Genomic DNA, 15879 nt, shown 5'->3' on the forward strand with positions numbered 1-15879 from the left:
GAGGAGACATTACACAGGAGAACAATCCAAATGGCCACAAGCATAGTAGGTGTTCAGATTCACTAGTAGTTAGGGAAAAGCAGCTCAGAGTAACAAAGAGATTTCAGTTTATAGCCACATAACGGGCAAAAATTTAAATGAGTCATATTATGTGTTGTGGGTAGGAGTGTCGATCAGAAAGTAATCTCATATATTGCAGCTAGATCCGTGAAACTGAATTTGAAAAGCCATCTGGCAACAACTATTGAAACTAAAGGTTCATGTACCCTTTCACTCGTAAGTCTTTATCCCACAGAAATAGAAGCTGCTGTGTAGTGACACATGTACAAGGACATTTAACCTAAGTGTTCAGTGCCAACACTGGGAACCAAATGAACGTTCACCCATGGGAAATCACTGAATAAGTAGTGTATGCACTCCATGTAGTATCAGCTACACTAGTGCACTCGGAGTAATTTCCATGTGCGAAACACAGGAGAGTGTGGACAGTCGTCCCCTTTATGTGCGGAGGATACATTTGAAGACCCTCAGCAGATGCCTGAAACCGCGAATAGCACCTAATCCTATACATACTGTTTTCTCCTTATACATACATACCTATGATAAAGTTTAGTTTATAAATTAGGCACAGTAAGAGATTAACAACAACAAGTAATAATAAAACAATGTTAACAATGGACTGTAATGAAAGTCATGGGAACATGGCCTCTCTGTCTCTCAATAGTTTATTGTCCTGCATTCACCCTTCTTCTTGTGATGATGAGAGCTGACACATGTCTACATGGTGAGAAAACGTGAGGTGAAGATGCTGGACAAAGGGATGATTCACGTCCCAGGAGGGATGGAGCAGGACGGCGTGAGATTTCATCACGATACTCAGAACCTTGCACAATTTAAAGCTTATGAATTGTTTATCTCTAGAATTTTTCTTTTAATATTTTCAGACCGCAGTTCACTGTGGGTCGCTGAAACCATAGAAAGCAAAACTGTGGATAAGGGGGGGCTAATGTGTCAGGATCCAGTTTTGTTAAACTGGGACAAATACTATCTACATGTTATATATATAAAGAAAATTTGGAAAGCGCATATGAAATTTGGAAAGCGCTGTTAACATTCATTATTATGAGTGGTTGCTAAAAAGAGTAAGTGGAGAAGAGGAGTTATTGGGGAAACCAAGCCAAAAGAAAAAAACTCAGCTAAAAAGCATGTATATGATAATTTATGTATTTATTATTTATTATATTTTTGGGGAGGAATATTGGGGAACAGTGTGCCTCTCCAGGGCCCATCAGCTCCAAGTTGTTGTAAGTAAGACACCTCTCCTGCCATTTCCCCTCCGTGGACAAATTTCCAAGTCGGTCTGCACAGTTCCTCTGAGTGCTCTTTCCTTTTCCTTCTTAAGCTTTGGCCAACGACGGCTAAATCACTTTGTTATAAATCACCTTTTTATAATAAAGGAACATGTTCAAAGCAGGCGGATTTATATGGTATTGTAAAAGGCTTATGTGAGTTTGAGTTTTAAGATAAAGCCCATTGCTAAGGCAAATTTTGCTATCCTGCATTGTTTTCCATAGATTGGAAAACAACTCCAACGGGACAAACTATTTAAAAAAGAAAATTTAGCTTTGACAAATTTTTTCGCAAATAATCTGCCGTAAGTGTATAAAAGACAGCTGTGTCCTCAACTGCTTCTTTAGAATCTCATTAAGTAAAATGAAGTCTTAGACAACTGAGTTCAAAATGTTTTCATTCAAGGAACTGCTTGACTAGCAAACATGTAAAACTGACCCTACCAGTGCCAACCGAGAGCATTCCTGCCGGGGTTGCAGTGACGAGAGGTGATGTACGTCCAGGAGCAAAAGCGCGTGAACGCGTCCCCATCACCTGCTCCCTCTGTACACCTGCAACCCGCCCAGGACCTGCATGAGGCTGAGCAGGAGCCCCACTCCGAGGTGGAGACCCTGAGAGGGGCCGTGGCTGGCAGAGGGGTTCTGAGCACAGGTGGATGCCCTTGCTGGATGCCCAGACGTGACTGACCCTCCTGCCCAGTCTTCGAACCCCGGGGTCCTGGGGTGCCCGGGGACTGCGGCCTGCTGCTTGCCCTCCAGACTGTGATGTAACATTGGGCTTCTGAAGCACAAGAGCACATGTCCCATAACTCCTTCCTTCTTCAGTCAGAGGGACAGCCATGAGCGTCAGCCAAAAAGGCCCCCGTGTCCCCTTCGGCCCCTCCGCTTTCACATCCCAGAATTTGCCGAGGGCACGATGGCCTTCCCATCTGCCAGCCCCAGGCCGCCCAGTGCCTGCCTGGGAGCACTCCGAAGGGCATCCCGGGGCCTCAGAGTCCAGAGACTTGAGTGTCAGGCTCGGCTCACCCAGCGCTCGCCTCTGCAGCCGCACGACCTTGGGCTGTCCTTCGCTTGCCCAAGCCCTAAGGCATTGGGTGCCTCACCCCCTGGAGCCACATCCTGGGGCGCCCAGCATCCCAGAGTCCCCACAGGCTGCCTTAGCCACCTTCTCATCCCTGAACACCCTGATGGGCCAAAGCCAGTGTCCCATGCTTCCAGGGGGACCTCAGCAGGGCCCCCTTCCCAGTTCCCAGAATCCCTGGGAAGCCTGCCCAGTCTGGGTGCTGGGCTGCAACAGCTGCGCCCTCAGGCAAGCACCTCGTCAGGAACCCAGGGAGCCCGTGGAGAACATAACCCAGCAGCATGGGCTACAACACAGATCCATCCAGCTTCTGCTATAAATAAACCAGTCCAGGAGAAGCAGCACTATGCAAAATTTCCAGCGCAATGCTCTTTGCAAACAGCAAAGTAAATCAATAAAGTAGGGGCTGTTTTCAGAGACTCCCTGCCCTTAGATGGGAGACTGCCTTCAGGCAAAAACACAATATGGGTGTTCACGTGTGCAGGGGACAATCCCTTGGGGGTTCTGGAAAGACGTAGGGCTTATGGAAGGCCCCTTCTTGAGTTCCAGCTGCTGGAGGCACCATGGCTGGAGGACATTGGCTCGGACTGTGCCAGCCTCCAGGGCTGAAGCGAAGTGTTGCTTTATGCATGTAGGTTCCCAGAGCAGACCCCGTTATCCTATCTCTGGTGCCAGGTTACCCTCCGCGGCACGGGTGGCTCCAGGGAAGGAGGGCCAGTGCCCTGACAGGACAGTGGCTTGCAGAAGGGAGTCTGAGACCTGGGAAGCACATGGCAGCTACCGGACCCTCCAAAGTCCCTGTAAAACCTGGCCACAGGGACACCTCCCAGTACCCTGCCTTGCACAAGCCCTCCCCACCGCCCAACGACCAGGAATCTGAAGCCTGTGGGGAGCCTCATGGGCTTCCCCAAGGGATGTGATCCCCACCTGACTGGGCTCGCCAGCTTGTTTTACGTTCTCCCTGAGGCCAGTGTTCATCCCGAGCCAAAGTATGGCGTCTGCTGGAGGTCAGCAGCCGTCCCCACACAGGTGGGGGCCCTGATGAGCCCACCCTCATAGACAGATGAGGGGTTTCCAGGGAACCTGAAGTAAAACCATCTTTGGATCTGAGCTCCTCCGCCCCCTGCCAGTCAGAGGGGACGGCTCTCATCCCTGCGTGACAGGCCTCGCTGCCTTCCAGCTCCTGGGGCCACAGGGAATCCTCCTTGGGTCACTACAGAGCCCAGGGACAGGGACAGCTGCATGTGGCCGTGCCAGACCTATCCCCGCCCCCTCCGGGCGTCACCTGGCCTGTGAGACGCACCCCCCGCCCACACGACCTCGTCTCCACTGAGTAACACAAACAACCCTGTCAGACATCCTCAGAGACACAGACCTGCCTGGAACATCCAGGACACCAAGTTCAGGCTCAAGGATTCCCTCAGCCTCGAGGGGACAGAGCATCACACTCAGGGGCTGTCAGGAGGAAGTGCAGCCCCCACTGGGCTCCTTCCCTATTTAGTCTCTGAGCTTGCAAATGACTGACATGCAAGGAGGGCTGGCCTCCTGCCCCATCTTTCCCAGGGCCTTCAGGCACCCTGGACGCATCACCACACCCAACCAGGCTGCATTTCCGCCAAATCAGGGGACCACCATCTGCAGGCTGAGTTCTGGAGCAAGACACCCCTGCAGAAACCCTGCAAGGCCAGGCCAGCTAGTGCTCCGAGGCCCAAGCCCTGACATCCACAGACGCCCACCCATGGGCTGAGAGGACAAAGGCAGGCACTGAAGCCTGCTGCCATGTCTGGGTGGGCCCTCCGGCCACGGCCCACTTGCTGGACCACAAAGGCCTCCTTCCCACCCAGACGGTGTCTGACTCAGCCCATTTTTTGACTTGAGAAATGAGAAACATGGGTTTTATTAGTTTTTTGGTACAGACTCCTCTCTTGCGTTTACTGTTTATACAGTTAAACACACAACCTCGAAAAACACATACACGTGGTGCTCATTTCACCTCTGTCTCCTCCACTCTGACAGGGAAAGTTTATATCCAGGGTCCTGCCTCTGTCAACCTCCTCTCCTCAGCCGCACCCTCCTGCCCAGCTGCTTGTTCAGGAGGTTCAGGCCTCCAGGTCCAGGGGCAGGGAAGGCTCAGCACCCACAGCCTGGCCACCTGGCAACCAGCTCCCTGGGCAGACCACTGGGGAGAACCAGCCAGGAGGCAGAGTGAACCAAAGCTGCAAGTGCTCAAAGGCCACCTGCTGGGGGGCAGCAAACCTGCTGCCTGCATCCCAGAAATGCCTCCTGGCAAAACTCAGCTCTATTCTGGACCCTGCTCTGAAAGTCTGTGGAGGCATGGCCAGGGAAAGAAAGGGTGGTCCCTTCCTCACCCGCCAGAGAAAGCACCATGAGAAGGGGCTCCAGTGTGTGGTGCCTGCTGCCCCCTGCACAGTGCCCAGTGCAGCCTGGAAAGGCCGGTTCGCCACCGAGGTCACTGCCTCTCTGCCTGGAAGGTGAAAAACGACCAGCGGACTCGCACCACTTCCTGGGCCCCATGGCTCTCCTGCAGCGCCGGGAAGCACAAGGCACATAAAAAGCTCCCCTTTATTCCAGTTCCTTCTTGCCTCCTTGTCCCCAGCCAGGGTCCTCTCTCAGGGCAGACCGTCTGTGAGCCTGGGGAGAATTCTCCTTCTGAGCGCAACCCACGGGTGTGCAGGGAGTTGCAACCTCTGCTCCTTTGACGACCCCTCTCCCCTCCAAGTCCGTGGTGGTCTCCGGCTACCCTTCCACCCTCTCCCATCCTGAGCTAGTTCTGGACCCAAGCCACCCCATTCCGGTCAGCAAAGAGGCTCTGCTGTCCCGACGTACAGCGCGACCCGGACCAGCTGTTGGGGAGGGCACTGCCATTGCGCCTCTGCTCTGAGCCCTGTAGGGCGCCTGCCTGAGCCCGGTTCAATGAGCTCGGGGGCGCACGCTGAGAGTCTGCGGGTGGAATCCCTGTACCCCGACCTCCAAGGAAGGCTGTGGCCTACAGACCACCCGCGTGGTCTGCCCGAGGCTGCAGAAGACAGTGGCCACCAGTGCCGAGTACTGGATTTTCTGCTCCTCCTCAGCACCCAGCTCCGCGCTCTGCTTGGCTGCTGGGCTCTCGGGGAAGGGACACTATGGCCCCCACCCAGCCTCAGCCTCTTGCCTGGACACCCCACGGGTCCTCAGGACATCCTGTAGCCACCACAGGGCTCGGGCAGTTTCGCCCAGGGGCACTGGGACTTCTTCAGGGGACAGCACTGTCTTGGTCGTGGTGGGTCCGGCAGCACCTGCAGGGGGACAGGTGGTGACAGGGCCCGGGAATGACAGCCTCGCCCACCTTGGGAGGAGGGGAGCTATGGGAACGCCAGAGGCCCCAAGGGCGGTGTTTGTTCTTATTAGAGACAGATGTGCCCCACCCCACCCCACCCCACCCGCCCCCGTCCCAGCCAGGACTGGGCGGCCCCTCTCCCACTGCAGGGCTGGGCGGGGAGGGTACCTGAGGGGCTCCTTGCCCGCTGCGCTCAGACTGAGAAGTTGGGGGGCGCAGGACAGCGCGGGTCCTCGCTGCCTCTTACCTCCCTCGGTTGCCCGAAGCAGTCCCAGCGGGCATTGCCCCCGCGGTGCGCTCATCTCAGAGGCAGAACAGCTTTAGGCTTGGACGGAAGCACCTCGCCCCGGCTCCGGTTCTGCGCCCCCGGCCCGGTTCCCCTTACAGCTCTGGCTGGCCCACGGAGGGCGGCAGCCCGGGCGCGGAGATGCCTCTGGAAGATGGGTCGGGTGTGGGGTGTGGGGTGTGGTGGGAACGGGCAGTGGGGAGCAAGCCAGGAGCATGTGGGTGCCTGGGCAGCACCAGGAAAGTTCCCAGTCAGCCTCTGGCGGGACCGGAGCTGGGGGTGCGCTGAGGCTGAGACTGTGAGCTGAGCATCACTCTGCCTCCACCACTGTCCCTGGTGTGAGCAGGGGCCTGTGATGGGCTGCTTTATCCACGGGTGGGATTCCGGGTGCTCCTGCAGGCGCACCTCCCCTAATGCACGCACACACACACACACACACACACACACACACGCACAAACACACACAACTTGGGGCAGGGTTTGGGAACTCGTCCAGTACCCAGCCCCTCCCGGGTGGACACCCGGGGGACCCTGCAGAAGACCCCCGTTCTCACCCTAAGCAGCACACCAGGAACAGATCATCAAAGCCTCTGTGCTCCAGGCGTCTCACCAGGGACGAGTCCTCCTGCAGCCCACTCCCCTCCTGTGGGCAGCTGGCAGGCACTCTTTGGCCTGGAGCAGATCAGGAAGGCTCTGACCAGGCCCATGGAGGGACCACCCACCCTGACAAATCCCCCCTTCAGACACCAGGGATAGCAAAGCATGTCCCAGGAATAGGGTCGATGCATCTTAAGGTGTCAGCATACAGGGATCTGGGGCCAAGCTCCTGACTTCTCCCCACCCGGTATGCCCTGGGCCCCTTGTCCCCTGAGGCTGTGACCAGCTTTTCCCTTCCCCAGGACCACCAGTGTGCCTGCACAGTGCAACTGGTGCAGGCTGTGTGGCTTCCCCCACCCCAGCAAGCAGAGGGATCCTGGGGGGCAGAGGGGGAAGGCGCTCCCTAGCTCCTTCCCAGCACACCCTCAGGGTGGGGGAGAGACCCCACCTCCTCTAGACAAAGGCTGGCCATCACAGGACGGCTACAGGGGCCACAGGCCTCACCAGTTGGTGGGGTGGCTGGGGGGTAAGGCTCCACCTGGGGATCCCAGACCTGACGGGCTCTGGCCAGGTCACTGCCAGCCTGGGCTTCCCCACCTGCAGGCTGGCACAGGGGAGAATGCAGCCATGATGCCTGGATCTGTTGGGCAGGGAGCAGGGAAGGCCCCGGGAGGCAGCTGTGCCCTGCTCCTCACCCACTGGGCCCTGGGAAGGGTGCACTGGCCCTGGGGTGAGGAAGGTCTTAGAGCTGCACGAGCCTGGCAGCTGGGGTACGTCCCAGACCTCCACAGGCCACGCACTGCTCAGTAGCACCTCCACTTGTGTATGTGAACTTTTCAGGAAAAGGAAACATTTACATTAATGCTACTACTTAGTGACAAAAACTGAAAAATACAAAAAAGCTATCTGTTACCACCACCGAAGCACGAATGACAAGTTGGTTGTTTGGGTGTTGTGTAAACAGCTGGTATATGAGCAGTTTGAGTATGTAACACTCAATACAGCTTGTTTTCATCTCATTGCAAAGTTACTTAGATGTCAAGAAAAATAGTTCAAAGTACTGTATAAATTTCCCTACACATATATGGTACAAAACTATTCTCCTTCTCAAGGATTTTACATGCACTATGTTTAATGCGATGCGATTACATTGTTATTACATGTAAATAGTGCAGTAAACACATTTGTGCTATATGTGTTTTACATCATATACTTCTTATTCACAAAAGGGACATATTGTTTTTTGCATATTGAACTAGAAGAGCAGTTAGAGGAAACGCTCGCTTGAATTCAGGTTCAACTACAGCAGCACCTGGAAAGGCAAAGAAAGAAGTATGTTGTTTATCTAAAATACAAGTAAGTATGAGTGTTAAGGAGAATGAAAAAACCTACATGAGACAACAGTGCACAACAGGAGATTACCATTCGATATAATTTGCCCACGGCTGCACCCTGACTTAACTGGTATTGGGGCTAAGTATCAGAGCTTCTGGTTGTCTCATCCTTCATTCGTTTAGTAACAAGGTAACATGACAAGCACTGAAGTTACAAGATGAAGATGACATGGTCCACCCCTGACCCATCATCTACCATAAATTGAAGTAACAGATGAACAGGCAATTTCCACTCAGTGTCACATATACCACACAAATACAAAACAGGACGTGACTGGAACACACACAAGGGACATCCCGGTTCTGTGTCAATATTGTCCACTCTCTGGTGGAGGTGACATGCCTGAAGCACAAGGACAGAAGATGCCAGATAGAGGGAAGACGCAGATGCAAAGACTAGAGTGGGGGAGAACACTTGTGGAATGAGAAGTTGTCTAGTTCAGCCAGATGCGAGAGCAAAGAGGCAGACTCGGGCTCGAAGCAAGACATAAGTCTGAATTATTTGGCAAGAACTAACTTGATGTGGGTGTTTTATTCCATGCAAAGCAATTTGGAGTTTCTCCTGAGGGTACATGGTAAACCAATGACAAAGTCAATGACTGAAGATTTACATGTCACACAGCAGGTCACAGCTATATGAACTGAAATTGCCTCAGTAAGTATCACTAGATGAGTCTGGTTATTGGGCCTCATCTCATATCACTGGCAAAAACACGGGAAGTTGTCGAAGCCCAGTTTTTACTGTGCAGGCCGACAGTTCCATAAGGATGACAGAGCGAAGGAAGGGGACAGCCAGAAATAAAAAGAGATACATGGACTCTTGAGATATTTAAAAAGATACACAATGTGATAAATACTCAGGAAGAGATGTATTCTTCACTATGAATGTTTCTGCTTTCACCTTTTTCATTTGCTGTGCACAAGAATACATGTAATGCAGTATCTATTATCTGAACAGGGAAAGGGATGCCATTTACTCTTTACAGTTTATTCCACAAATCCATGATATCTAACTTGAATTAATACATTTGGCATCATACCTTCTTCTCGTTGTTCTCTAGTTATCTTTTCCTGCAACTCCTGTTCCATCTGAAATACATCAAACCTTAGTTATAGTATTTAAGTTAAACAAGAGACTTTATTGTAGGAATGATACATAGGTTATCCAACGAGGCCCTTAAATAATGCCTTTAGAGACTACACCTAAGTGCAGAATGTGGAAATACAGACAAACAAACAAAACAAAACAAAACAAAACAAAACAAAACAAAACAAAAAAACCCCACATAAATAAAATAAAATTAATTTCTCCTTATTTTGTTTTTAAAGTATAGAGACCATCTGTATGTGATGCCATTTTAATTAATCTGACCAAAAGTACAATTGATATAGTTCTACTTAATATACATAATTTCACAAGGGAGATGTTTGACCTGATTGGTACAAAGAAGTTTAAACAGGTCAAGTCATATTTTACCATGAATGCGTTGCTTTGCAATCCTTAGAAAAACTGCCCTTTATAAAAGTTTCTTTTCTTGTCTTTACTTTCATGGTCTTTTCCTTAAAATGAGCTTTCCATTCTTGCACTTCTAGAAAATGAATCTTAATTATGTTCTAGGTTATCAGTTTTCAGTGTAGAACGTTAAAGACAAAATGCTGCAAGTGCTACTGTGATGTCAGATGCCAATTCTACCGGCAGAAAGAATAACCCAAACTATTTTCCTGTCTGTATTATGAGTGAAACATTTCTTTATTCATACGGACACAAAGATTTCAGAAAATCTGCTTGAAGCAAGTATGGCTTACAGCCAGTTTTCAAATTCGGTTTCTGATACATGACCTTGTAGAATTAGAAAAAAGAAAAAGACTATATAATTCTTTATATGTAACCTTCTTTCCTTAGAAATCGGGCCCAGTTTTCGAAATATTCAAGTAGTTATAGTTAGTGACTACTTAATTACGAAAGGTACGGGGATACTTCAAACTATATTACAAGTGTCCCCGTCTAGAGTGCTCTGACTTAAATGTTTCTTCTGAAAGCTATCCTCTCCCTGAATGTTCAAAGCAGGGCTTAAAATAACATCCAGAAGCTGTAGACACTGCAGTGACAAACACAATGTGACACCCCACCCCTGTACAAATTCAGGGGGGGAGACAAATTTGTTGGCCATCATGATTTCCAATATCTGCAGAGACTGTTTCCATAACACCGTTTTGTCGATAGCTTGACAGACAGGGCTTATAACAGAATAATGTGACATCAACCTTACTAGACACGCCTTGTGAAATCAGTAACTCAATACCAGATGAACGGAGAATCCTTCCATGAAACAGTTTTGTTACCGTTAATATACAATTTAAAATGCAAATCACATATTTACAAGACCTGAGTTAAGGAACTACCAATGTAGCATTATTACTATGTCCCCCCTAAAAAGCTCTTTTCCTAAATATTTCCTTCCGTGACCTTTATGTTGATTTCTAAGGTGAGGATTTTGTCCACACGGTGGAAGTAGCTTGAAGTCCAACATTAATAAGAGAACACGTCTGGGGTCTTATTTTATCTTTTTCCATTTATCAAAAATATAGAAAGATGAGAAAACAATACACAGGAAGAGAATGCATCCGCAAACTTTAATGCAAAGGAGTTTTAACTAGAAGGGGCTTCTCAGAACTGGCAGTTCTCAGACTACGTCCCGTAGAAATCTCAGGTTCCACTGGGGACACCTGCGGGATTGCACAGCTTCTGAGTCTCCATCCCTCCGTTAGCTGGGCAGCTCTAATGGTCTCTGTTTTATATAATAGAGTTGCAGACATGTTTTTTTTTTTTTTTAAAGAACATCAGTAGTCTTTGAGTAAAAAATATTTTTCAATTCAAATTCACGGATTTAGTAAAAAAATCCCTAATTTTACGTAAGAGGCAACCAAGGTTCGTAGAGATTATAGGTCTTCTGAGGTCACAAAACCGATAAGCTGCAGGCCAGGAATGGGCTATAAGGCTTCATATTGAGTCTAGAAATCCATGCCAGCTACTTCCTCACATTCAGGAAAATTATATCAATTTCTAAGTATAACTCAGAGGAAATGAGTATGTAAAACTTTGTCATGTAGCTCAATAATGTTGAGGCACGAGAAACAAAATAGTAGCCTTCTAATTCAAGTACAAGCTTTAAAGTGACAAATAGAAATAAAGAAACAGATGAAGATCAGACCTCCTGTTAATGGCAGTCAATACAATTAACTATAGAGCGTAAACATATCTAATCACGGAACAGGGAACGTATTGGAGAAAATCTTTAGTTAAACCGAGCAAGCTGAAATTGAGGAAATTCTTCCTTCAAAGAACTCTTCCATTCCTCCACATAAACTTGGTTGACCAACATCACCGAGCACAGGTATTGTCTATGTTGGGGGTGAACTGTAGGGAAATTTATAACACAAAACAGATTTCTCTTTACCATGTAGCGCACTTGTGCCCAACCTCACATCATCACACCTATATCATAAATCTTTCCAGGCATTCTGTAGTGATTTGGGCCACTTATCTCTGGGTCTTGACAGGGTGGTGCTTTTTCATCTCTTATTCAGGCTTGCATGACTGGGCAACCCAATGCCTCACAAGGGATCAACGTCTGCCTTGGAACGCAGGCATTGAATTTCACATCAACCGTTTTTCAATTTATCCAGAAATACTAAAAACACCATACCTCCCTCCTACCAAAAATTAACTAACGGAAAAATTACCACAAGCATATTCTCGTGCATTGCTTCTGCCTTTACACTCTTGCATCTTCTGATTTCTCTGGTGATAACTAATGAGAACATTTTAAGCGTGCATCACACAAACGATTTACAGAAGCGTTGGACATTCACTTTCTTTTTGTACCCAGTGCTCAAGAAAACTTAGAACAGTTAAATGTGTATAACAATGCTTCCATCAGAAGGCAAATGGAACTCAGAATTAAAGGTCTGGAATCTGAGCTCTTCAAAGTGAAATTTCTCAAGATTCTTTTCAAATGAAACTGGAAGAATATAAACAAGACTACCTGGAGGAATTCACACTTTGAATATCATTGGAAAGTAAAGTACACACACAAGTCAAAACAAAGAGTCAGAGAAAATCAACTAGCTCATTAATTTGCCTCCAAAATATAACTTTGATCCAGACAGGTTCATGTGCTTAGTAGGAGTGAAAATTCAATAAATAATATACTTTTGGAAAATGATGCTAGTAAGTGAACTTAACCTTTACCACTTAACCTGCACATTCTGGCACTTGGTAAATGTACTTTCTTGGTTAAGACCTTTGTTATTATCACTACAGGTGGTTTTGAGAAAAACTATTTTTTTCTAATCTTTCTACTCTACACAAAGGTATACATGTTAAATAGGGAAAGATTAACAGAGGCGTGAAAGGCAGTATAATTGACAAGGTGGCTAAAAATAAGGTGGTCTGCCTGCCCGAGGCTGTGTGCGGAACACTGAAAGGGCAGGTCCCACCTCCAAAGCCTTGGTAACACTGTTATAAGCTAAAGCCTGTGGAGCTGTTTGAGTGCCTTTTGATCACCAACCAGACTTCTTGTTCTCCCCTAGAGGCCGTTGCTCTAAATGATGCCTCAGTGCCAAAGGGTAAATTTCTCCTGGGTATTCAGAGTATTGTCCAAGTGTGGTGACAGCAAATGCTTGAAAATAGCTTTGTGGTATTTTAAAAATCTCTAACCTGGTTTACTAAGTATGTCTCAGTGCAGTCCTCAGGAATCTTCTTAGTTCAGCCATTGCAGAAGTCAGGATGTACTACCCGTGAAGCCGTCTGCATCGCTGATAGCCCTTTCTCTGTCTCTCCTACTTTGAATTACTCTTAGTCTGACATCCCCAGAGAAACACATGAACTAGTTTAGAACAGTGTTCAACCTATAGGTAGGTGTGCCCCAACACATTTTCAGTGTTAAAATGCTGTGTAATGGTAAATTCCACTTGCTATTCTCACAACTTTAAAAAATGCAAGTCATGGTCATCAAACGGTGGCGTGAGGTGAGCCTCTGCAAATCTCCCCTGGAATTTACAGCAAATGGAACAACTATAACGCCACAAAGGACTCCCTGCACAGCAGACAGGCAAGACTAAGAGGCCCACTACAGAATTCACCTAAAGGTCATAAAGGTGGGCGAGTCGCGCCAGCCGGGCGGGGTAGGAGGGAAGGGAGAAGCACGGAGACGGAGCCCCGCAGGCACAGCACGCAGACCTGGCTCAGTGTGCCGAGCTCGCTGCATCCCGGAGCTACCGCAGCTGCGGGAGAGGGAAGGGCTCGGACTGCTAGGGCTCCGCTAGGGCTCCACAGGGCTGAGGGGACAGCATATAACACGGCTGAACCCAGCGCTCACGGCAGAGACCTCGGAGAAAAGACTGAGGGAAGAAGGCTCAAAACAGTGGTTTAAGCCCTCACTGCCGAGCAGAGAACGGAATCCTGAGGCACTGAGACCAGCCGCCCCCTCCCCAACCTCCCAGAGCTCGCCCCGTCCCGACCTGCCTGGTGCTAAAAGTGGAACGGTAGCAGTGTCAGATCCAAAGAACAGAATATTTGCTGTTCTGAGGACTGTGGACCTCAGACACAGATTCGCAGCCCAACTAGTTCCGGCAAAGGGGAGGGAGCTGTGGAAGCAGGACCGGCTGTGGTGGTGGTCGCAGCCATTGCTCTGGGCCACCTCTCACAACTCACCCCACCCCTGGCCCCACCTCTCTGGGCGAATCCCTGTAGGAGTAAACAGAACTGCTGAACCACATGGGCTCTGAATCTGGTACAGGAAAAGCTTTGGAACGTCATAAGCTCTCCGCATACCCACAGGGACACTGCACCGTCTGACCCAGGCAAACTATTAACAGAGGAGAAGCCATCACCCAAGGAATTCCCCCAATGTGTGAGAAGCTGGAATAGTGCAGAGAAAACATAGCACTACAGTGTGAGAGAGAAAAAAAGGCTACTATCAGAGAGAAAATAAAACAATTCTACCAACAAGTACTGGAAAACAAAAGAAAAACCTCTTCTGATCTACCTGTTGCAGAAGCCACTCCTGTAGATGTCTAGGAAGAGAAATAATAAATCAGTAATTGCCATGAGTAACCAAGGCAACAAGATAGCTCAGAAAGAAAGTGAAAAGTCTCCAGAAAAGGAACTTAAAGATATGGAAATATGTGACTTAAATGACAGAGAATTCAAGATTGTGGTTCTGAAAAAACTCAATGACGTGCAAGAAAACACAGAAAGGCAGTTTAATGAACTCAGAAACATATTGAAAGAACAACATGAACATTTTACAAAAAAGACTGAAATTTTAAAAAAGAACCAAATAGAATTTCTGGAGATTAAGAACTCAATAGAAGAAATTAAGAATGAAATAGCCAGCTTAGGTAGCAGAGTTGACCAGATGGAGGAAAGACTCTGTGACTTTGAAGATAGAAACCTGGAAATGACACGGATAGAAGAAGAAAGAGACTCAAGATTTAAAAGAAATGAAAGAACTCTACAGGAACTTTCTGACTCCATCAGAAAGAGCAATATAAGAATAATGGTCATACCAGAAGGAGAAGAAAGAGAGAAGGGAACAGAGAATATATTCAAACAAACTATCGATGAGAATTTCCCAAACTTGTGGACAGAACCGATCCTCGAATCCAAGAAGCAAATAGAACACCTAATTACCTCAATCCCAACAGGCCTTCTCCAAGGCACATTGCATTGAAGCTGTCTAAAATCAATGACAAAGAAAGAGTCCTCAAGGCAGCCAGGGAAAAGAAGACGGTAGCCTACAAAGGAAAGCCTATTAGATTATCATCAGATTTTTCAGCAGAAACTCTACAAGCCAGGAGGCAGTGTAACCAAATCTTCAAACTATTGAAAGAGAGAAATTATGAGCCAAGAATAATATATCCAGCAAAGATATCCTTTAGATATGAAGGAGGAATCAAGACCTTTCCAGACATACAGAAGCTGAGGGAATTTTCTAATACACGACCTGCACTACAAGAAATACTAAAGGAGGCTATTGGACCACCATCAACGGGACAATTTGTGGTGACCAAAACGTAAAAATGGGGAGAGTGAAGGTCTCAACCGGAATATGGGAATGGAGAAAGTAAGCGTGCTGAAGAAAATGGAATACTCTAAATATCAAACTTTGTTTTACTCATTTTATGAGGCCAACATTACCCTGATACCAAAACCTGGTAAGGACAACACAAGAAAAGAAAACTGCAGACCAATATCTCTGATGAATACAGATGCAAAAATCCTAAACAAAATTCTAGCAAATCGAATGCAACAATGCATTAAAAAGATTGTCCATCATGACCAAGTGGGGTTCAGCCCCGGAGCACAAGGATGGTTCAACATCCTCAAATCCTTCAATGTGTTACATCACATAAACAAAATAAAGGACAACGATCATATGATTATATCAATTGATGCAGAAAAAGCATTTGACATGATACAACACCCATTTATCATTAAAACACTTAATAAAATAGGTATAGAAAGAAAATGTCTTAACATAATATAGGCCATATATGACAAGCCCTCAGCTAATCTCATAATTAATGGTGAAAAACTGAAGCCCTTTGCTCTACGTTGAGGAACACCACAGGGCTGTCCTCTATCACCTCTGCTTTTCAACATAGTGTTGGAAGTCCTTGCTAGAGCAATCAGGCAAGAGAAAGAAATAAAAGGCATCCAAATTGGGAATGAAGAAGTTAAATTGTCACTCTTTGCAGATGACATGATGCTATATATAGAAAACCCTAAAGACTCCACCAAAAAGCTGTAAGAAACAATAAACGAATAT

General features: G+C 47.6%; 1 protein-coding gene across 2 annotated transcripts in view; it reads right to left on the reverse strand.

The window, feature by feature from the left end:
- Positions 1-7748: 7748 nt before the first annotated feature.
- The window catches only part of LOC148759173 (ankyrin repeat domain-containing protein 26-like), a 68265-nt gene continuing 60134 nt past the window's right edge, over positions 7749-15879 (reverse strand). For both annotated transcript variants that reach the window (XM_088801493.1, XM_088801281.1), the window contains exons 15-16: positions 9085-9133; positions 7749-7962 (exon numbers count right to left, since the gene is read on the reverse strand). In XM_088801493.1, the coding sequence (XP_088657619.1) occupies positions 7871-7962; positions 9085-9133 (141 nt within the window). In that variant the 3' untranslated portion in view covers positions 7749-7870. The remainder of the gene's footprint in view (positions 7963-9084; positions 9134-15879) is intronic.

Source organism: Rhinolophus sinicus, chromosome 1 (genome assembly GCF_057876585.1).
Source record: "Rhinolophus sinicus isolate RSI-liver-muscle chromosome 1, RSI-T2T, whole genome shotgun sequence".
Lineage (NCBI taxonomy): Eukaryota > Metazoa > Chordata > Mammalia > Chiroptera > Rhinolophidae > Rhinolophus > Rhinolophus sinicus.